This window comes from Dermacentor andersoni, chromosome 5 (assembly GCF_023375885.2).
Source record: "Dermacentor andersoni chromosome 5, qqDerAnde1_hic_scaffold, whole genome shotgun sequence".
NCBI lineage: Eukaryota > Metazoa > Arthropoda > Arachnida > Ixodida > Ixodidae > Dermacentor > Dermacentor andersoni.
The window spans coordinates 49,397,608-49,419,034 of NC_092818.1; the positions used below are offsets into that span (position 1 = coordinate 49,397,608).

Here is a 21,427-nt window from a genome sequence, read left to right on the forward strand (position 1 = left end):
CGGTGGGGCGTAGAATGGAATCCTTGGCGTGGTCACTTTCTTTTTAGTTAGATGAAGATGACGTAATTTGCGTGCCGTTTTTCTCCCACGGCTTTTCTCCCACCGCGTTCTCATTACGGTGGGGTCGCAGAATGAGCCAAGTAATGCTCTCGCATAAATATTTCAACAGCTGATGGAATCGCGGCTTTGGCCGCTGGACCCTTAACGTTTGTTGCACCACTTTAGCCCCCTTAGCATGTCAGTTAGATTCTCAAGCCAGTTATTTATCGCTGCAACAAGTCTTCGCTTTTGCAGTAACGACTGCTATGCTGCAGTGCAGTGAGGCCTGGAAGAAACTGGGACGCACTTTATTTATTTTATTAACATCCGAATATGGTACCTCTCGACAGCTCATTCCATATTTGTTTTCGAAATCCGAAGTTCTTTGCGAAAAGCGAGGTTTTTGAATGTAAGAAAGCTATCTTTATTTTCGCGTTAAACAGCTATATTCACTTTCCATTTGTATATTAATACTAGTCTTACCGTGATTAATATAATCCTTCTGATTACATCAGGACACATAAACAATATAAAAGCGAAGAAGGACATGTTGCCGCGCAGCGTATGGATGGCGCATAGCCTATTACGGTTGCTGTTTTACTCTGACAGGATTCTCTTGAAGTGCCCGCGCTGCAACTAAACTTTTGCATTTACTGTGTCTTTCTTCAAAGGCAGCTTTTGCCCAAATAACTATTCCTGCAGGATTGAAGGCCCTGTCTTTGCGTTGCTTGCGGCATAGCAAAGGCAGTGCTGCAGTCATCGAGGGGCGAGAGCACTGTAGCTCCTGGCAGATCGCTCGTTGCATCATGAGCAGCAATCAAGATCCCGCAGACTCCGACAAACCGGCCGTGGATGACCAGCTGCAGCCTGTGCCAGTAGTTCTCGAGTCCAAGCACGGTGATTCTGGCGAGAGCCAACCGACAGGGCCGAAGGGCGACAGCGCGGTGGCTGGTGAGTCGAGAGCGCCGCCTTCGACGTCAGCAGCGACCTGCGAACCGGGAGGCTCGCACGAGCTCGAAGGCGTTGATGCGTCGAAGTCCTCCGGCTCGGAGTCCGGGACTGCCGAGGTCTCGACGCAGGTATGAGACAGTCTCTTGTTTGCACGAGCGACCTGGTTCACGGCTAAGGCGAGACGTCACAAACACATTGTGCTGAGAAGCGGGAAAAGTAAAATACTGTGTAGCTATCACTTTATTCTTTGGTTGTTCAGTCTTTACACAGACAACCCGCAAGCGAATGAAAAATTCCCTGCCGAGTGCCTATCCCTTCTGAACGAAGGCAGTAGCGTTGGAGTGTGGTTGCTCTGAGTTGCTTGGCGGCGCCACCTGCCGGCGCTTTATTCGGTCTAGAAGGGTCCCAGTGTGACCCAATGAAGCACGTCCACATCTACAAATTGCCATGCAGATCGTCTATTCAGGACATGACAAATTGCACCAACTTGTTCAATTCGTAATTTGGTCACCTGCCATTGCCCCGCAGCACTCATGGCGCAATTTGACAGTGTCCAAATAGCCCCCTGGCAGTGCTTGCAAGTTGCCGAAACAACACAAACACGGTCGAATGCTTTTGAATTACGATCCGTACTCTGAAAAGAAATTGCCCTTGCCAACTAACTATATAAAGTTCACAGCCGCAAGCGGTCGTTTCCAGTCATCGCCACTATCGTCTTGTTTTAACGGCGATAGCCCTCGGAAAAGCTCTGCGCCCACCACCTGAATGCCTGCCGATATATGAAAAACCCTGTCATGTTTTTGGCAGTTACTGAATTTCAAATAGGACTGAGCATCGCATCATACAAACACACTTATTGCACTATGCCTTATTCTAGAGCAGTAAATTAAATCATGCACAGCAAGTTACCGTGTTAACGGCGGGCTGAAAACATTATGCAAAGAATAGGTGAGGCGTGCAGACAGGACACAAGACTAGAGAACTGGACAACACGAATGCCAACACGAACGACAACACAGCGTTCGTGTTGTCCACTTCTCTACTCTTGTATCCTGTCTGCACTCCTCACCTCTTTTTGCTTAATGAATTCTTACCAACTAGCTCAGCTTTCTGTCATTCTAGGGCTGAAAACGTTGTATTGTTGCAAATCGACAGGATGAGTTGGTTGTGTCGACAGGGTGGTCGGGACGAGAAAGAACATTTATGCCTGCGACTGCTGTACACCAATGACTTTGCCTGCGTAATTGCAAATAGCCTGTAAATAACCTATACAATGAGTGAATTTCTCATCACATTCCACCTTTCTAACAGCAGGCTTTGAAGAATACGAGCTCATTTCTATAATTTCAACCTCCTGTCCAGGCGACAGCACGATAGATTGACTGATGGACAAAATGAAAGCCTACTGTCTGCACCGTAACTGCCTCATATAAGTACAAGGTATTGAAAACATATTGAAAACATATTGAAGACAATATACGAAATACTACGCAAGAAATTTAATCAGAGAAATATAGTTCATTCCATTCAAGACGCTTTCAAGATGCGAACCATCGCACAAACAAAACAATTTTTTGCATCACTGAAGCGCATTGATTTGTTTAACAACTCAAAATGCTTAATTACTTAAAGCCTCTAAAGCCTCGTGAAGAGCTGCTTTTTAAGATACATTGCGCAACCTGCCCCTGTTCTTTTTCGAGGTATCTGTGACGACACTTAAAGGTCGTTCTGTGGATCCGGTCGACAGAACACCAGGGCTGTGCTTCAGGTAAAGCTTCGGAAAAAGGCCGGGGCTCTTCAGTACTGATGTCACATTTTGGTTCCCACTGTCATATTCATTGTATGGCAGTCTCAAAAACTGCGCAGGTAAAGGGACAAGCGTAAGAATTTAGAAAAGGATAGCCCAGACTGCTTAATTTATTGAAACAAAGCATACAAAATATGTATGCTTGCCGCCCCTCGTATATCCACCACCTACTCATAAGTGAACTTTGAAAAACGACATGAAAACAGTAAGTTTTTGCGGGATACGTGCCTCGAAGGTACGAAAATTTTTGTCTGTTAGTGATAGTGACGGATGACTGACACACGTATGCCCTAGTCATATGATATAGAACGCATCGATGAGGTCACTATTTGCCTCTTTTCTTCTTTCCTTCGAAACAGACTTCGTGTCTTCGAAGGCCGGCCGGTAGTACTGGACAGTACTAGATGCAAATATGTCGCATTCCTAGCAACTTCTCAGGCTCTCTCAATCTCTTTCATTCACACAAAGGCTATTTTTCGCCTCTGTGCCTCTTTCCACCATCCATTGTCAATCGGTAGATCACTGCACGGGGCATATCGGTGCACGTGTCTCAAGTCACATCTGCTCATTCAACATCCTGCACGCATTCAACTTTTCTTCGTGCAGAAGCGCCAATCCTCGAAACACAAGCTGATGCAGAAAAAAATCACCGAAGATAGCGATACTCCCTAATGCGAAATTTGAGCGCAGCTCTACACGTCTTTTCATTCCGCGATATATTGAGGCAAAGAATTTGAGAAGAGTCGCAATCGTCGAAAATCTTATCTGCGGTTCAAGCTCGTCGGCTTTTATACATGGCTCGTGGGAGCTTGCAGCGCAAGCGCTGGTGCCGCTTGGCTTCCAGAAAGTACTAAACAATTCGCACCGCGCATACAGTCAGATTAGAAAACTATCACAAACCATGACAAGCGAGACTAGCGCGAACGAGACCCAAACGAACCAAACCAAATAAGCACCAGTGAAAGCTGACGCGAGCAGACGGTAATACGAAACGAGTGGTCCGGCTGAAACCAGGGGCCCTATAACATAAAACTATTCCAATATGTTTTTATTCCATTCTACTGACGTCAGCCTTGCGTAACCACCGACGCAAACATCAGGCGGTCACCCGCAGTGTTGTCCGAACAGACCAATCAAACGCTCTCCTCCTTCATAGGTCACTTTTGTTTGCTTGAAAAACGAATAACATTGCCTACACTGAACAGCTTGTCTTATATAATTGGCTGACAAGACGCGAGGAGCATGCTCAAGTGGAGAGGGATTCGATAGGGCCGAGTCACTGCACTGAAAATCCATAACCGGATGAAGAAGGTGGTGCTGGAGTCTGCGATTGGTCCGGTTTCCCTTGCTTTGCTGGTGATGGCTGGTCGAAAATTGCGGTGGCATGCAACGGACGCTTAAGAATGAGGAAAGAAGAGTTGGCAGAACCTCAGGAAAGAAGAGTTGGCAGAACGAGGTCGTAAACATGCCGAAAATGCTCGAGAACGTTACACGGACAGGCAAAAATCTTTATTATACGCAAATAAACCCATGATTTCCGGCATGTCCGAGCAGCCAGTGCCTGTGCGATCGGTGGCAGCCATCTTTTATTCCTTTGGTACGGGGCAGCCTTCGGCTATTCAGAAGAAAATTCAGCTTTGTTCGGCATAATATTGCATCTTTAACGCGTACACGTCACTTTGACGTGGTGAGCTTTTGCTGTTTTGTGACGTCGCGTGAGAGGCAGGTGAAGTGTGTGCAGCCCGAAAACTTTTCAACAATAGCCGATGGTTAACGGCGAAAAGGCGTCGAATCAGAAATAACCAGTTTTCTTTTGTTCGGTCAAATCACGCATAATCAATGTGTACATGTCATATCAGATGGGGAGCTGTCGCGGTTTTCGTGACGTCGCGTGACAGACAGGTGAAGTTGGGGTGGTCCAAAAATGTTTTTAACCAATCGCGGAGGGCTAAATACAGAATTGGAATAGAAAAGTTTGGAATAGTTTTGCGTTATAGCGTCCCAGATAAAAGCACGCATCGAGCGGTCGGGCAGGTCCGCATGAAACCAGTTTCCCGTTCGCATGTCAATGAAGGTGCCGCTATTACTAGTCTCCGCCATTAATGGCTCGCGTCTTTCACCTGCCGCTCCGCGCTCGCGCTTTCGTCTTTCGCTGTTGTACTCGCTCGCTCGCTTAGGCCGCCGCTGATCCTCGTGGCAGGAAAGGACCAGGCGATTAAAAGCTGCGCTCTACAGAAATGGCCTCCAATCGATGCTGTGTAGGTGGTCCGACTGCGAAGCTGGAAACTACAACTAGAACGGTTACCCATTGTGGCGTAGCTTGAAATAATTCACATAGGGGCATATAATGCACTTTATCTAATACTTAGCATAATATGTTTCAATGACCTGCGACTTGGCTTTAGCCGCTACTTTTTGCACCTATAAAGTGTGGACCAGGCAGAAGGGAAATGCATTTAAACACACATTCGCCGCGCCTCATATACACGCTCCTCTTCAGGAGCCCTCACTATATCTGGCCTTCCCATGCGCTGCCACTTCAGCTAATTCGCGGAGGCGAGCGCCATCTACTGTTGCTGAAAGGAACCCAGTGGCGCAGGCAGGCAGGCAGGCAGGCAGGCAGGCGGGCGGGTGGGGATGGATGGATGGATGGATGAATGGACGGACGGACGGACGGACGGACGGACGGTATCGATCCGTTTGATTGCGCCACCAGGCCCTTGTCCTACCTATATTCAAACAAACAGAAAACGAAGACAGGACGAATTCCGATCACTACTTTCTGAACCCATATAGGGAACTTCGTTTTTGTACGCCTCCGTTGTTTGTCGTTCCGCTACTTTGTTTGCACCAACCATCCTATCGCCTCTTACCAATTTCTATTGCGGACATGCTTGCTTTCATCCTGCTGTCGCTGAACCCAAGTGCTCCAAGGAGGCCAGAGGGGCATAAATCGACCGCTGGGCAGATATCTGCACATTCTAATAAAACACGTTCCATCGTTTCCCTAGCTCTACCGCAGCAAGCACAAGCTTCTTATTCCTTGTTGTATCTTCCTTTATAAATGATCACGCTTGAAAATGTAAAGAACTTACCATTGTGTTACAATAAATTTTTACAGCGAAGCTGTATATGGCTGATTGATTCACCGTCCGTCTGTCTGTTGCCTGTACGTCGAGAACTCCTCCGACGCAACCCCATGCGCCTGCACGAAAGAAAAAGGGAATGGCGTGCGATTGGCTGCGTCAGTAGTGACGTCGTTACTGTCCGTCACAGCCGAGCTTGCGCGCAGCTCTTTTTCTCCATCTCCGAAATGGGTAGGCTGTGCGTCATACGAACTTCTAAGGAGCAGGCAGCTTTCAATCAGCAACGCCGCAAGCAGAATCTAGAGCGAGCTCTATCTACGCCGCGGCGATGCTGCAGCCCTGGCACAAGAACAGGCTCGTGCAGCCGAGCGCAATCAGCAACCCAGCGATGAAGACCGGGCCACACGTTTCAGCTTCGCTGCGGGGTGCTTGGGCGGTGATTTCTTCTTCCTGCTTTCGCATATTCCTCTTAAGTAGTTGCTCATAGCAGGCTTATTTTCCCCTGCCGCCACCCATGAGATCGTTTCACCATCTCTCATTCTGTGTTTGGCGTTCCTTGTTGCTATGTTGCTGACCAGACCATCCGCATGCTTGTGCTGCCTAGTTCTTTTCCTGCATTGTGATGAATTTTTTTCCTGTACAAATATCTGAACACTCCCCCAACCCATTCACTTTCTTCCATATTCCTCCGCCGTGTTTCCTAATCAATTTTACTGTGACCTTCCCTCATTTCAAAACTTGTCCAACTCATATCACCCTGCACAGCTTCATTCGTAGTTTTCCCGTGAGTGCCCAATGCGAAGCGTCCCATTGACCCCTCTGGTTGCCATCGAGTTCTGGTTGTACCCCTGACTTCAAGCAAACCACCGCATTTCCAAATGTAAGTCCTCGAACCACTACACCTTTCCACGTACCCCGGAACGCATCATACCTGTTGTGTATCCATAATGCGCTCTGTTTCATTATGGCCACAGTGCTCTTGCCGTTTGCTGTTTTTTTTTTCTTTTTTTCCATGTGTCTATTGCCTTGGCCAATCCATCCATATACCAAAGTGTGTATATATATATATATATATATATATATATACTTTTTTATATATACTCTTATTCAATGTATGGCCTGGCCCTCTATGACAGTCTCTTCGCGGTTTTCGTTGAATACTAGAACACCTCATTTTGAACTTTAAATTTCAGACCTAAGTTCTCGCCTTCCTGTCCACAGATATTAATTAGCCAGACGTTGCAGATCAATTTGCTTGTTAGCTAGTAACACGATGTCGTCTGCATAAAGGAAACCTGGAAGCCACTGCTCCACTATTGCACCCGCCTGTTTGTATGAGATTTTAAATTCGAGCTTCACTTCAGCTCCCTTACCAGCATAATCATCATTAATATCATGTACATCACAAACAGCAGCGGCGCGCGCCTCGCCAACGCCACCTGCTGGTGTTGCGGGGAAACCCGCAGGCGACGCGCTCCTGCTGACTGTTGGCCTGCGGAGACTTCAGGTCCGTTGGTAGGTATATAGGTATACAGCTTCGCCGCAAAACAGATGTGACTTCCACCGATCTTAAACCTTTGATTTCGTAGTCTCCGGGATCAGCCCAGCTTACTAAGACGTTGTCTCCGGAGTCATGCACACCTCACTCTGCGGGACACGGGACGTCGACAATCGAAACGCTGGTGGGGTAGACAAAGAAAGCCTCACTTCGAAAGACGCTGTCTTGTCGCTTCTCTATGACGGGTAGCCCTCGCTATAACTTGGGATTGTCAAACGTTGGCGTGCATACTTTCTGCGCACCGATACAGTGAAAGTCAGAGTAACGGTCGACGGTATGCAAGATCTTAGGCCATGATCACGGCCATCACATCGATAGTTTTAGAAGTCCATTGCAAGTCTACGTTGTGAGTAACTTTCTCGGCGAAGCGATGCATTTCTGCACGAGCCACCAGTGAAATCGCGTCGAAGTATCTCGAAAGGTATCTTAAGTAAGAGTACGCATGCCTCCAAAAAGCAGTAAGTTACTGTACTAAATACAATTTTGCAATAGTATGACGTAAATGCCGAAATGCCCACATAAGTATTCAAAACAGAGTGTCTTGAATGACGTAATAGAGATACATGCAAGTCTAAACTGTCTATAGCACGCCTCTCACACCTACTGCGTACGTGCGCCGCATGCTTTGCGAGACGCGACACGCCATTCCTACTTTATCTCATAGCGCACTTTTTTACTATATACGAACGCTTCCCACGTCCGATCTCTGCTGATTCCCAGTCTTAGTTGTGTGTTGTTCACAAATGAAGGAAGTGGTTGCTGGCATAAATGGCGCTCGCGTTCTTTCTAGAAGACGACATTTTGTGACATTTCTTGCGCTTCGTACTTTCACACTCATGCCTTGTGAATTATTGTGGCTCTAGGTGGTCCGATTCCCCGGCACAGAATTATCCGTACCAGTCTGGCTAAAGCAAGGAGCGCGAAGATGACCCTGACAGGAAGCCAGACAGCACGAATCTGATGCTGCTACACTTTGAGCTGTCGCGCATGGCGCTTCCATCTCACTAGCGGGACGGCTAGTATTCTAAAACCACTTGTATCACAGCGAAGAAAATCATTTTAGTACAGCAGTTCCTTTCGCTTGTTGCCTTCATTTCGTGTTATGGACCTATTACAGCGAAGCTGTTTACCTGACCGACCTGTATGAGTGAGCCGTATGCATGGTCTCAAAGGAGGGGGGGGGGGGGGTAGATGGGCTGGCTACCACCCTTAAGGCGAACAAAAAAGATTGCGGCACTGCGTGCTCTCGCAGGTAGAGGGGGATATCTAGATTGGCTAACGTCCGTAAAGTGAACAAAAAGACAGCGAAAGATAGTACGGCGCTGGAGAAAGACAGGACACGTGATTTCACCGCACCTGCGCAGTGGCGGAGCACACCCGTGGTGGCCGCCGTTGCTGCCGGCTGCGTTTGCTGTCGTCTGCGCTCAGTACAACGGCGCGGCACTTGCGGCGGGCTTAAAACACGGGGATGTGCGCCGTGGAAGCCGCGGCGGTGTGTAAGAAACGGATTGTTGCATCATGTTGTTGTTGTTGCAACAGTTGCATCAGAAATGGTAAAAGTGGGAAGACCACGCATTGTGCGCACTGCCGAAGAACAAGCCGAGTACGAGGAGAGGCATCGACATCAGACACGCGACTACAACCAACGACAACGTGGCCGTGAGAAAGTGGAGAATGTGGCCAGTGACTTCCCCTCCGAAGAACGTCAGCGAGAGCAGATGCGAGGGTTTCATCATTGGCGTCGAGCGCAAGCTACCGATGAAGATCCGCCACTGGAGGCCGCTTATCATCGTCAAGCTAGGTCATTCGAGCCTGCGTCCAAACGGCAGAAGCAGCGTCGCTGGCTAATCCGCCACCATATGAATTATTCGGCCCGCAATTTATTTTTATTGGTCAGCTTTCTTTCTGCAACATCACTATTAATATTATTACAAAGTTATCGCTGTACCCAAGACATGCCTGCATGTATCGGAACTTTCTAGCTATATAGTTGTCGCAGATCCTAAAATTAAAGAATCTTGTCTCTTCAGACTGCGTGCGCGAAGCTTAACTGCGACTCACAAGTGTGGTCAACCCTGTCGTTATGCACTCGGTGTTATTTGTTTTTCTTGGCAGAAGCTCGTCCGATAGAGACTTAGATTTTTTACTCGCAGTTTTGAAACTAATTCCTCAATGTCACCACAAGTGGTGCCTCCTCGTGACAAGCCGATGTCGCTTTCTTGTACCAGGACCTTTAACCTTCGCTGAATTCTTTCCGAAATAGCGTCCGTCTGATCACCGTATTTGTCAAAACGCGTATTCTGGTTAAAACTGTAACTGTATCTTGTTTTCGGATTAAATTAATAAATTAAGGGGTTTTACGTACCAAAACCACGATCTGATTATGGCACACGCCGTAATGGGGGCTCCGAAATGATTTGTACCACCTGGGTTTTTTTAACATGCATGTAAATTAAGTACACGGGGGTTTTCGCATTTCGCCCCGTGAGAATGTGGCCGCCGTGGCCGGGATGCGATCCCACGACCTCGTACTTAGCAGCCCAACACTATATTCACTAATCAACCACGGCGGGTCTGCTTCTTGGAAAGGTATTTGGACCTTGGAAATTTATTTGTTCTGCGTATTACCTGATTTGACGCGCTTGTTGTTGCGAACATTAACTTATTCACTTTATAAGGGATACGATGGAAATTCACTTTACGTTTCTCAAATGTCGCGTGATATGCTGAGTGACTGAAGCTGTTTGCTACAATAAATATAACAGTTGTCCTCTAACTGAGTATCCGAAAGAAGAAAAATTCGCACGGAAGACATATTTTAAGTACCCATCAGTCACAATGCTACCTATTTGTAATTTATATTGAACATTGTGCAACATTTCTCACTATTGCTAGGCCGCAGACCTGATTCTCGGCCAGGCCTTCATAAGTTTGCACGATAACAATAACGTCATCGTGACTTCAACGTCAAGCCAGTAACTGCATCCGCATGGTGCAGCAAACTTTAGAGAGCAAGATTTTATTAATTTTATTAGCACGACATAAACGCGCCCCCCCCCCCCCCCCTCAAAAAAAGAAGAGAGACAGTGTAGATGTACTAATTACCTGTAAGAATAAATACCTCACACGCATTTTTATATAATTCATCCCAAAAAGCGCTGTGCTCTTCCATTAGTATCGTACTGTGGGCAACAAAGAAAACGTCCAACTAGCATAAAAGAAAACATTGCACAGCAGTAAGATTACATTCATACCTAAATACAGCCGCTCAAGAACTACCCGCCTTCCTCCATAACAGAGTGGGGATTTGGACGAGTTGGAAAAGTTCAGTCGTGATGGCGATCAGTGCGCTGCACAAAGTGCAACAAAATCCAAGAAGGTAACGAAGACACAGCGCTATCTTCCAGCTGAATTTCCAACTGAAGCAGGTGGAAGGCAACGCTGTCTTCGCTACCGTCTTGTTTCGTTCCGCATTTTTTATTCCTTTTCTTGCGTAGTTTGCTGATCGGCCATTATGACTCCCTTTCTAATGGGCCAGAGATGACAGAATCAAGTAGACAGCGGGTATGTTTCCCTAAAACGGGCCACTGACAAGCGTTTTCTGCCACTGTCTCTCCTCAGACCGACAAGTCGCCGGTGTTCAGGCACCGTCCTAATTGCACTTGCCGACGAGGCAGACGAACGGAGCAAGAACTCGGGTCAAGCAAAGAAAAGGGCGGTTCCCGCATTTGTGCTTCAACAGGAGCTCACACCACCAGCGGGAGCCCTAAATACCACTACCACCAGACCCCCGGCACTCCTCAAGTATTCGACAATGATGGTGCGTAACTGAGCAGGGCAGCCCATTGCTGTGACAACTTATAAATTTATGAAGCATCACGGAAACAAAGGGAATTTGCACTATCAACGATCTTCTCACCCGTTGGGTAGGAACAAGTTCAAAAAATTATATCGTCATCCCTCTTGTTACTTTCGCGTCCTTTCCCTTCGAAACTTAATGCTCGCTACGCTACCTTCTCCCGAAAATGCTATGTCACGCTGATAACGCGCATGCCTTTCGGGACCTGGAATTACCGGTCGTGCAGCGCAAGGGAAAGGAATGCATGAAAGGTGGGTGAAGATTATTATTTGAGGACACGATAAGAATCTCAAGGCGTGGTACTTTTCCTATGGTGTATTTCTGTGTATTTCTCTACATCGTTTCCCCAGTACGCCTCCGACGTTTTGTTTCCCGTTGGTTTGGATGATCTAGATCGCATTTTCGTCTGCGTAATCAACGCGCACTCGAGTATTACGTGGCACTAAAGCCGTCAACCTATCGTTCAACTTTATACGCGTCGACTTAGAAAGTGACAAATACTGTGGCCACATGTACAACGAGAGGCCTATGACGCAAGAAGCATGCGCTCGCCCTCCCATGCGAGAGTATGACGCAATAGCAATTCACACCGCCAAGCATCTTAATCATCTTCTGGAAATATACGTGCCCACCTCATTTTTAATAATGCCTATAGAAGACTTTCTTACTCTCAGTTTCTCTGTACCATGACTTTTTTTTCTGTACATTTTCTGGCAGTGATGAGATATAAGCTGTCGCTGGACTGAAGCGTCTTCACGTGACCAACTAAATGTATTTTAGATGTTGCCGAGGAAAGTAGCAATGCGACATTATTGGTAGCTGCAAAGACTGCACCACTGGTGGTCGACAGAACTATATTTCCCCTATGCAAGGCTGTGTATGACCTGCCTTGTGGCTGAAATGCTAGCAGACATCAATAACTTAAAGAAAGTGCACTAAATGTTTCATATCCCTCGGTTGCCCTTGGTTGCGGTTTAGCATAATGATGTTAAACAGTGGTAAACACACTTTTAGGCCCACTTAGAAATGGCAGAACCAGGATCGCGATAATGTAAACTCGTTGCATTCTGCTTTTCCTCGGAATTTCTTTTTACGTAACCGCCCGCGCAAGCGTGGGCCGAGGCCAACATTTTTTTTCTTTTTTTGGCCAACCCAGTCATATGTTTTGCGGCTTTAAAGGATTTGCATTTTGTTGCGTTTTGAGGCGTATAGAATTGCCTACGGTAACAGGTTTTCCTCACCTAACCGGATGATGAGAGGTATTGAGCGCGAAAATGTGGAGAGGGTGTCGATAGCCCAGTGAAGCGAAAGTAAATAACAGGAGGTGGAAGGTTGAGTTGGCGTCTTCAAGTGATCCGAGTGGCACCGTCGTCATGCCGGCGTCGCAGAGGCGGGGTGAGGAGAGTGGGGGAGAAGTCTGCAACTGGTACACTTGTTTAGATCGCAGGTGCTCCTCGACGGTGACGGGCGTGTACCCCAGGGTGCGAAAAATTGCCGTCAAAACGTATTCTCAGCTGAAAGTTGGCAGAGCGACGTCGTTTGCGTGTGGAAGAGTCTCGATATGTTTATACAGCTAAAAACATGGCGCCACGGCAGCGATGACTGAATAGGACGAGAGACCTCAGTGCTCGTCGCCGCGAAGCCGAGCGTTATCAGCCACCTTTGAGTGCTGATCTAACCATTACTTGGAGAAGCACTTCGCAAATGAATATTTCGGCGCGGTGTGTGCCGCAGGATGTGCTTCTATTCGGATAGTCAGCATCGATAACCTAGTACGGAATAAACTCACAACGTCAACTGCTCTGACATCACATGTGTATTTACCCGTGCAAAATACCCCTAGTAAATTCATGTTTGCAGTTCCGTATCTTAGAGGTAATCAGTTAAGGGTGCATGAAGTGGGTAAGCAGATATGGCCAGTCGTGTAACGTGCGTTGTCCTCCCGCATGACTAAAGTGGCGAAGGTTGCGTGATCCCAAGTGTAGAAGGTGAAGCGAGAGAGAGATCCCGAAGCGTTTGCTGCCCGAGTGGGCAGCTCATCACGCCAGCGTTGTTACAGCCAGCGTTTGCGGTCATCGAGTGAGATCTATGATGTTTGCCTATGCGCGTGCGTCGCTTCGTACTTGTTAGTTTAGGGTGGGGCGAGACTGTGAAATCATATTTTTATAATTGGCTGTAAGAAAAGTCATGAAGGAGGTTATGCTTTTCAATGGTTAACCTAGTATTAGTTGTATTTGGGCTGCCTACATAGCTCAAAACGTTAAAAAGAATTATATTTCAGTTTTTCATATCTTATTTTTTTTTTCATTTTTCATTAGTACATCTATTGCCAGAACTAATCGTCGTAAAGCTTGAAAATTTCAAAGGAACAGACAAGGCTATTTTCCACGACTGAAACCGCAACTATGAAGCTAAGTAAAAAGTTAAGGTAGAAAAAATTTTGCACAGTTCGTTATCATGACAAGCTTTTTTTTTCTTCACTAAACTTACCTTCCGGATATTCTTTCTAGTTCCGAACTTATCCGAGGCTCCAGAGTAACTGAAGTGTTCACAACATTTAGCCCCGCGGTCTTTTTAGAAACTGTTGCAAAAGCATCCTGAAGTCGCCTTCTCAAAAAAAGAAAGCTAATAAAACGCTTTGAAACAAGCTTATTTAATTAAACAACCACGAAAAACAGTCATTTCGCTGTTAACATTACTGTAGCCTTTCTTTCTGTTCTTGGAGTTCACTGCTTGCTCTTTTGCTCCGCCTTTATATTTGTAGTAATGTTTTTTTTTTTTTTTTTACCTGGGCCCCGGCTATATTGATAGCGTGCACATGGAAACACAAATGTTCAGGAGCGGCCACTAGTTGCATTACCATGCTCGCATTGTATCGGTCGCTATAAAACTTGAATTTTCACGTCACTATTCGAGGTCTCCCCAACACCAGCACTGAAGAAGGCACGAAATTACTCCTAGACAAAAGGGACGTACTATTTAAAGGACGCGTGGCCCCACAAACAAACAAAAGTGGAGCGCCTGAGAGCTACACAAACCTTCTCAACGGCTGCAACATGCAGTACTGTTGTTGGCAGCGGTCACGCCCCCTCTGACAAGAAGTGGTGCGTGTCACCATGGAGAACGAAGTGTTTACTTTCAGAAAGGAATGTATATGCCAAAGAGAAGAGGGAAAGGGCAGGCCAGAAAGCAAATGAGAGAAGTGCGCATGTGTGCTCCACGCTTGCTCTTGTCACTGGGAACGCGTGGATTCTAACACTTCTTCCGTCCTATTAGCCATAACAGTAGACTGGTTTTCGTGTCCTTGTAGACCGTCGTACTACTGGTGCCTCTATCGACGAGTTCCCTGCACCTTGCGTTGTCACTGTCTTGTCCGGCAACGCTAGTCCCCCCCAGTTTCATCGCCCTTCCATAAAACTTCCTTGGTGCATTTCCGCACTAGGTCCAGATGGCGACGGACCAGTCCAGTTTCGGCCTCTAATTCAAAAAAACTAGCGCCGGTCGTGGCCCTTACCCTTCCCGACGTCCACTTGTCCAGGGTGCCATAGTTCCGCATGTAGACGTATCTGTCCCGGGCGAAGCTCCAGCTGGCGTCTTCGGAAGACTCGCGCAAGACGGTGTGCGGTTTCCTGGCTGGAAAAGAGAAATCCAGCCTCGCGCTTAACTGGTCACCCACAAGCCTTTCGGAAGCGGAATGTCCGGACTGTTGCAGAGTGATTTTATGGTTGGACAAGACGCGAGCCAGAGAAGTCGCTAGCTCGGCGCTTCCACTCTTCTTTAACCCGTCCTTGACCGTCCGCCCAGCGCGCTAAGCCAGTCCATTGCTCTGTGGGTTATGGGGGCCTGTTTTAATAAGCACGATGTCCTTCCTTTGCGTGAACTGATGCGATTCCCAGCTTGTGAAACGCATTCCATTATCCGGCACCACTGTGCGTAGTGTACCGAACTGGTAAAACGTTGTTCCCAGAACTTCGACGGTGTTGCGGTAATTAGTATGCGCTACAGGAATAGCCTCGGTCCATTTAGTGTAGGAATCGGCCACAATTAAAACCATCTTGCCGTGCAGTGGCCCCACATATTCTATATATAGCAACGACCACCTTTCGCCAGTCTCCGGCCAGTATGCAGCATCTTGTGATGGTTGCATGGGTAGGACTTGAACACAGTTGTTACAGGTGGCTGCGACGCGCTGGATGTCCTGTACCAAACCGAGCCAGATAAATATCGACCTTGTTCTCGCCTTTGTTGACGACACTACCTGATGGGAGTCATCTAGTAACATGCGCAACTCCTTGCGGGCTGCCGTAGGCATGACCACGCGATGGCCCCAGTACAATAAAGCGTTTCCCACTGGTTGCTCGGACTGTTTCTGGTAATATTCCGCGAGCTGACTGTCCCCTTTAATACTACGTAGTCAACCATTGCGCGTGCACGTGCATACATGAGAGGTGATGTTATCCGTCGCCGTGATTGCTTGCAACACTGTCGTAGCCAGTGCGGCAAGGTCCTGTTGGTTCAAGGCCAGAGAGATGGGCGTGATGTCCTCCGGCTACGCTCCCTGCTGCGCGGGTATAGGCAAGCCGCATAATGCATCACCGTTGCCCAACAGTTTACCTCGTCTATGCTGCAGCCGGTGTTTGTACGCGCCCAGGATGATAGCGCATCTCTGCATACCAGCTGTTGCCATGGTAGGTGTTTGCCGGTCTGTCCTTTGAAGGCCCAGCAAAAGCTGAAGGTCTGTAATTACAGTGAACCCTCTGCCAAGTAGCGTGACGCGTTTAACCACAGCCAACGCCTCTCGCTTAACCTGAGAACACTTTTTCTCCGCAGCAGTCAGCGTTCGCAACCGAAATACTACTGGTCGATACTACCCATCAATTCGATGGCCAAGAGCGGCTCCTACATTATAGGGTAAAGCATCGAATTCCAAGAATAGCCCTTTCATTAGATTGAAGTGGGTCAGTACTGGCGCGGCACAAAAAGCTTGAGCCTTCTGGAACGCATCTTCCTGTATTGCACCCCACGACCATCTGGTTGCTTTTTCCAGAAGTCGATACCAAGTCGCGAGCAGCCGCGAGAGATTCGGTAAGAATTCCTTGTAAAATATCCACTTATCCAGAAATGATCGTAACTCGGAAACATTCTGAGTGGCTGGAGCCAGCCTGATTGCCTCGGCCTTCTTTTCCGTTGTGTGCAATCCTGCTGCATAAATTTGGGGGCCTATATACGTCATCGCGGCCTCGTTTGTCCAGCATTTGTCAGGCGCAGTTTAACGAAAGTTAATTCACATGGTCGCGAAGGCGAGGTTGAGATGCGGTTCCGTGCGATTGAAGCACGACTACATCTCGCAAGGCAAAACAGTAGCTGATAAAAATATCCATCCAATAAATCAGCAACACAATAATTTCAAAAAGTGCAGACAGTGTCATTGAAATAGGAAAATGGGAAGTCACAAACTGAATGCTTCCAACTACGAATGAGTACGAAACTGTACAGGCTTCTCAATTTTGCTCGTGGCAACGCATGCTGAGATATGCCGAGACTGTATTACCGTATTTAACACTGTAATGTCCTCAACACTCTTATGCGTAGCCATAAAAAATAATTGCAATATATATTACTAACCATACAGCATTTTACGGTACTTTTATTTTCAACTGCCTTTTCACTAAAGAATATGTTTTAGCTATGCCTTAAGTACCAGAGAAAACTACAGGCGGCACGTGCGCTGTGTTAGTGAAGGTTAAAGTGTGGTTTTTGTGAATTATTTTAATGTGATGTTAAATTTATCTTAACGCCGAAACAGCAGATGCGTGCTGGCACGAAGAACACATGCATGTGGTACTTAGTCGAAAATCTGTGCGAGCCCATTGCTCTGAATTCACGCAAAACTCTCAAGACTCACTGGTGTAATGCCTGCTGTTATAGAATGAGGGCTCTAAATACAGATGGGTGCATTCGTAATCGATCTTGGGGCGATGTTGTAGCGAATGTTCTCATTTCCACTTCATTTGTACTGTTGTTTGCTCATTGTGCGCCATGTGATATGAGCTGGCGCAGCTGACGACTTGGAGCAACAAGCCTTGAACGGGAAACACTGATTTCTTTTTCACCGAGAACTTGGCCCCGCAAAATGTAGATGGCGTTGCCATGTCTCCACAAGGCGCCATTGCAGGACGCATGGTCTTCTATGGGAGCTTCGTTACCATGCGTATACTGATACCTTGGTTCAACGCGGTGTTCTATAAATACCTGCAACACCGCTCGCAGGTTTACGTTCGGCTTATCAACAGACTCTGCTATCAAAACGTCATCTAGATATGGTTGTACCCCCAATATTCCGTGCCATATTGGCTCGATCGCTCTCTGGAATATCGTCGGTGCTGATAAGATTCCAAACGACAACCGATTATTTGCTGAAAAACACACCCTTCTACGCTCATCAGCAACCCTTGGAAATTTCGGAACATCGTAACTAATGACCGCAACAACAATCAGATATTTAGTTGACCAGAATGGCTTACCTATGCCTCGCAGAGTGCGCGCACCCACATTTAACGATATCTCTATTCTCAATTTGTCATCTACAAGCAAAATTAAATTATGGGGTTTTACGTGCCAAAACCACTTTCTGATTATGAGGCACGCCGTAGTGGAGGACTCCGGAAATTTCGACCTCCTGGGGTTCTTTAACGTGCACCTAAATCTAAGTACACGGGTGTTTTCGCATTTCGCCCCCATCGAAATGCGGCCGTCGTGGCCGGGATTCGATCCCGCGACCTCGTGCTCAGCAGCCTAACATCATAGCCACTGAGCAACCACGGCGGGTCATCTACAAGCAATACTTCATTAGCATTATATCCGTTCTCCTGCTTCGACACTATGCAGCCAATAGTAATAGATGTGGCTGCAATCCTAAAGCTCATTAACACACTGAAACTTCAAGTTCCTCTAGTGTTGACTGTATATATGCAAAATTCCTCAAAGAAACAAAGATATGTTCCTGTATATTTCTGACGAAAATATTTCAAGAATCAATAAATACTGCTATTCCTCCTGGCATCGGAAGCAGGTGACGGTGATTCCACCTAATAAATCAGATAATAAGCGATCACCCTTGAATTATCGCCCCATTTGCCTTACCACCAGGACTTGCAAAATTCTTGAACATGTCATCTACTTCCTTAGTTTTCTTGATACGAAGTCGTTTTCCTTTTTAATTCGGCACAACAAGGTTTTACGAAGCCGTACTCTTCCGACACTCACTGCGTATTACTCATTCTATGGTCACTTACAAAATTTTTCATAGAATTGACAGAATTCTTTTCTTAAGAGACGGTAGCATTACGTGTTTATTATCAGATTTCATTGTTAATATCTCTCCCGTCAGGTGTACCACAGGGATTCGTTTCAGACCCTCTTCTCTTAGTTTCTATTAATGAAGTCCCCAACTTCGTGACTTCCCATATCCACTTATTCGCCGTCGACAAAGTTAGGATAGGATAGGAATAAAGTTTATTTGTCCAATGGTTATTGATGTTGGTGCCCGGGGCTAAGCTGCCAGTGGTCTATCGCGCGAGGAAAATCTTTTGAGATCCTCGGCAACGGCCCTGGCCCGCTGGACGGCCCACTCCTGGTCTTCGGGTGCCTCGCTCAGGAGGGCGGCTTGCCATCTCTCACTGGAGGCGCCCCGCTTCAGAGGGTTCTGCTGTTGTCTTCCCCCTTCCTCCTTGTCCTTCTTCTCCATGGCGTTGGCATTCCCAAAGCACATGGGCCATATCGGCCCGTTCGTTCTCGCACCACGGGCAGCCGGGCGACGGGTGCAGCGCGGGCCACAGGCGGTGCAGGTGGTAGGGGTTGGTGAAAGTGCCCGTCTGCAACCGTCTCAGGTCGACCACCTGGGACCTGTCTAGGTGCCCGTGGGGTTGTGGATGTTTTCTTCGTTATTTTCTATAGTGGCCAAGCACCTCTCTGTACGTTGCCGGAAACTCCTTGACATCGCAGTCGGCGTCCGCGGGATCCCCAGCTCCGCCCGCCGCGTTTGTGTTGTGTTGGTAACGACAGCGGCTGCGCCATACGGGGTGGCCGCCGCCGTCGCCGTCACTTCTCCGCTGGGGACCCGCACAACAACGGCAGCGGCTGACCTCTGCGGGACCGCGTCGCGGCGGGTAAGCTGCCTCGCGACGAGGTGGGCACGCTCGTTGTCGTTGGGTGGAGTGTCGGTGCATCTTCGGCCATTAGCATTGTTGTTGTCATTATTGTCGCAGCTGTTGTTATTTCCAAGCTCCCCGACGTGCGCGGGGAACCACTTGAGGGACTTGTTTGTAATCGTGCCGCATCCGAAGTCCCCGGCCCGGGCGTTGAGCATGCGCGCCACATCCGCGGACACCCAACCTTTAATGTAATTCCCAATCGCTGATTTGGAGTCGCTGATGATCAGGTTATCCACCGCACCTCCGTAGAGTACCGCGAGGGCTATGGCCATCTCTTCCACTGCTTCGGCAGACGGCAGCCTCGCTGATGCCGTGACTCGGATCGTCTTCTTTGTATCTACGAATGCCATGGAGAAGGCGGGCGCCGCCGCCATCGGCCGGCCGTGTCGATGTTGCCGCTGTTGCTGCTGCCGTTTTTGTCGTAATAGTAGTAGTGATGGTGGTGCTGGTAACTGCGGTTCGTCTCGCACATTCCCTTGTAGCGGCGGTGGTGGTCGACGTCCCTCGTCTCCATCAGAGTCATGGCTGCATCGATGAAGAGGACGCCTTCTCGTCTGCCATGCTTCTCGAGGATTGCTACCGCCCTGCGTATACGTCTTTGCACGTCATGCACCGGGCGCATATTCTTCGGCATGTTTTCTGTCTCTATGGCGTCCCTGACTTCTGGTAGCAGCGATTCCTTCAGTTCACGCGCCTCATAATATCGAATCCCGAGCAAGTCTAGGATTCGTCTTCCCGTTACGGTGCTCGACAGCCTCTCCAGTTGCGCGATTCTCTGCGCCTCAGCGATCTCCTCGAGCGTGTTGTGTACGCCCAACTCGAGGAGCCTGTGGGTTGGCGTGTACTGGGGTACTCCCAGGGCGGTCTTGAAGGCCCTGCAGATCGCCACGTTCAGCTTGTCGGTTTCCCTCCTATTCCAGTCGGCGTACGCGGCGACGTACGCTATCTGGCTCAGCGCATATCCTGTATCAGCCTCGTAACGTAGTGTTCCTTCATTCCTTTCCTCCTGTTCACGACCCGCCGCACGAGGTGTGTGGCGGCGGCCACTGTCTTCTGCAGTCGGGCAACCAGCTCGCGGTTGGCACCGTTCTCTTCCAGCCACAGGCCGAGCATTCGCAACTTGGTCACCGTCGGTATTCGGGTCCCCTCCCTCGTCGTGACGCGGACGCCCAAACGACGGGCGCCTAGCACGCCCTGCGGAAGGGAAGCACGCCCTGTGGAGCAGAATCTCCGACTTGTCGGGTGAGCAGACGAGTCCCGTGTCTTCGAGGTGCCGCTCCACCTCCCGGATTGCCCGCTGCAGTCGGTCTTGCATTTCGCCGACGCTCGTGCTCTCCGTGGTCCTCACCGTCACGTCATCTGCGTATATCGTATGATTGATGCCCTCTATCGCGGCAAGACGCTTCGGCAGGCCGATCATGACGAGGTTGAAAAGCATGGGGGAGAGTGCGGAGCCCTGCAGCGTTTCCGCACCACCCATTCGAACCGTTCGTGGCGGGGCCCCGTCGATCTTGACTGTCGCCTCGCGCCCATTAAGGAAGCTGCTGACATATCGGTGGAACCTCACCCCGAGATCGGGTCGGCTGGTCTTGTCCAGTATGGCCATGTGCTTCACAGTGTCGAACGCGATCTTGAGGTCTAGCCCGAGCAGGGCGCGCACGTGCGTGCTCGGAGCGTTCACGACCTGTTCCGTGATCTGCAGCATGGCGTCCTGCATGGAAAGTCCCTTCCGGAAACCGATGATGTGGGAACCGAAGGCGTCCTGCCTTTCGAGCAGCGTCGTCACCGTGTTAAGGCAGACATGCTCCATCACTTTCTCGACGCAGGACGTGAGGGAGATCGGGCTCATGTTTCGTACCTCGAGCGGTTTGCCCGGCTTTGGTATCAGTATAACGTCCGCGGTTTTCCACTCTT

At 48.5% G+C, this 21,427-nt stretch overlaps 1 protein-coding gene across 1 annotated transcript in view; it reads left to right on the plus strand.

Annotated features, from left to right (window-relative positions):
- LOC126530310 (uncharacterized) overlaps positions 1 to 21,427 on the plus strand; it is a 61,757-nt gene that overhangs the window by 12,229 nt on the left and 28,101 nt on the right. The window contains exons 2-3 of the mRNA XM_050177630.3: positions 742 to 1,118; positions 11,063 to 11,261. Of these exons, the coding sequence (XP_050033587.2) occupies positions 846 to 1,118; positions 11,063 to 11,261 (472 nt within the window). The 5' untranslated portion in view covers positions 742 to 845. The remainder of the gene's footprint in view (positions 1 to 741; positions 1,119 to 11,062; positions 11,262 to 21,427) is intronic.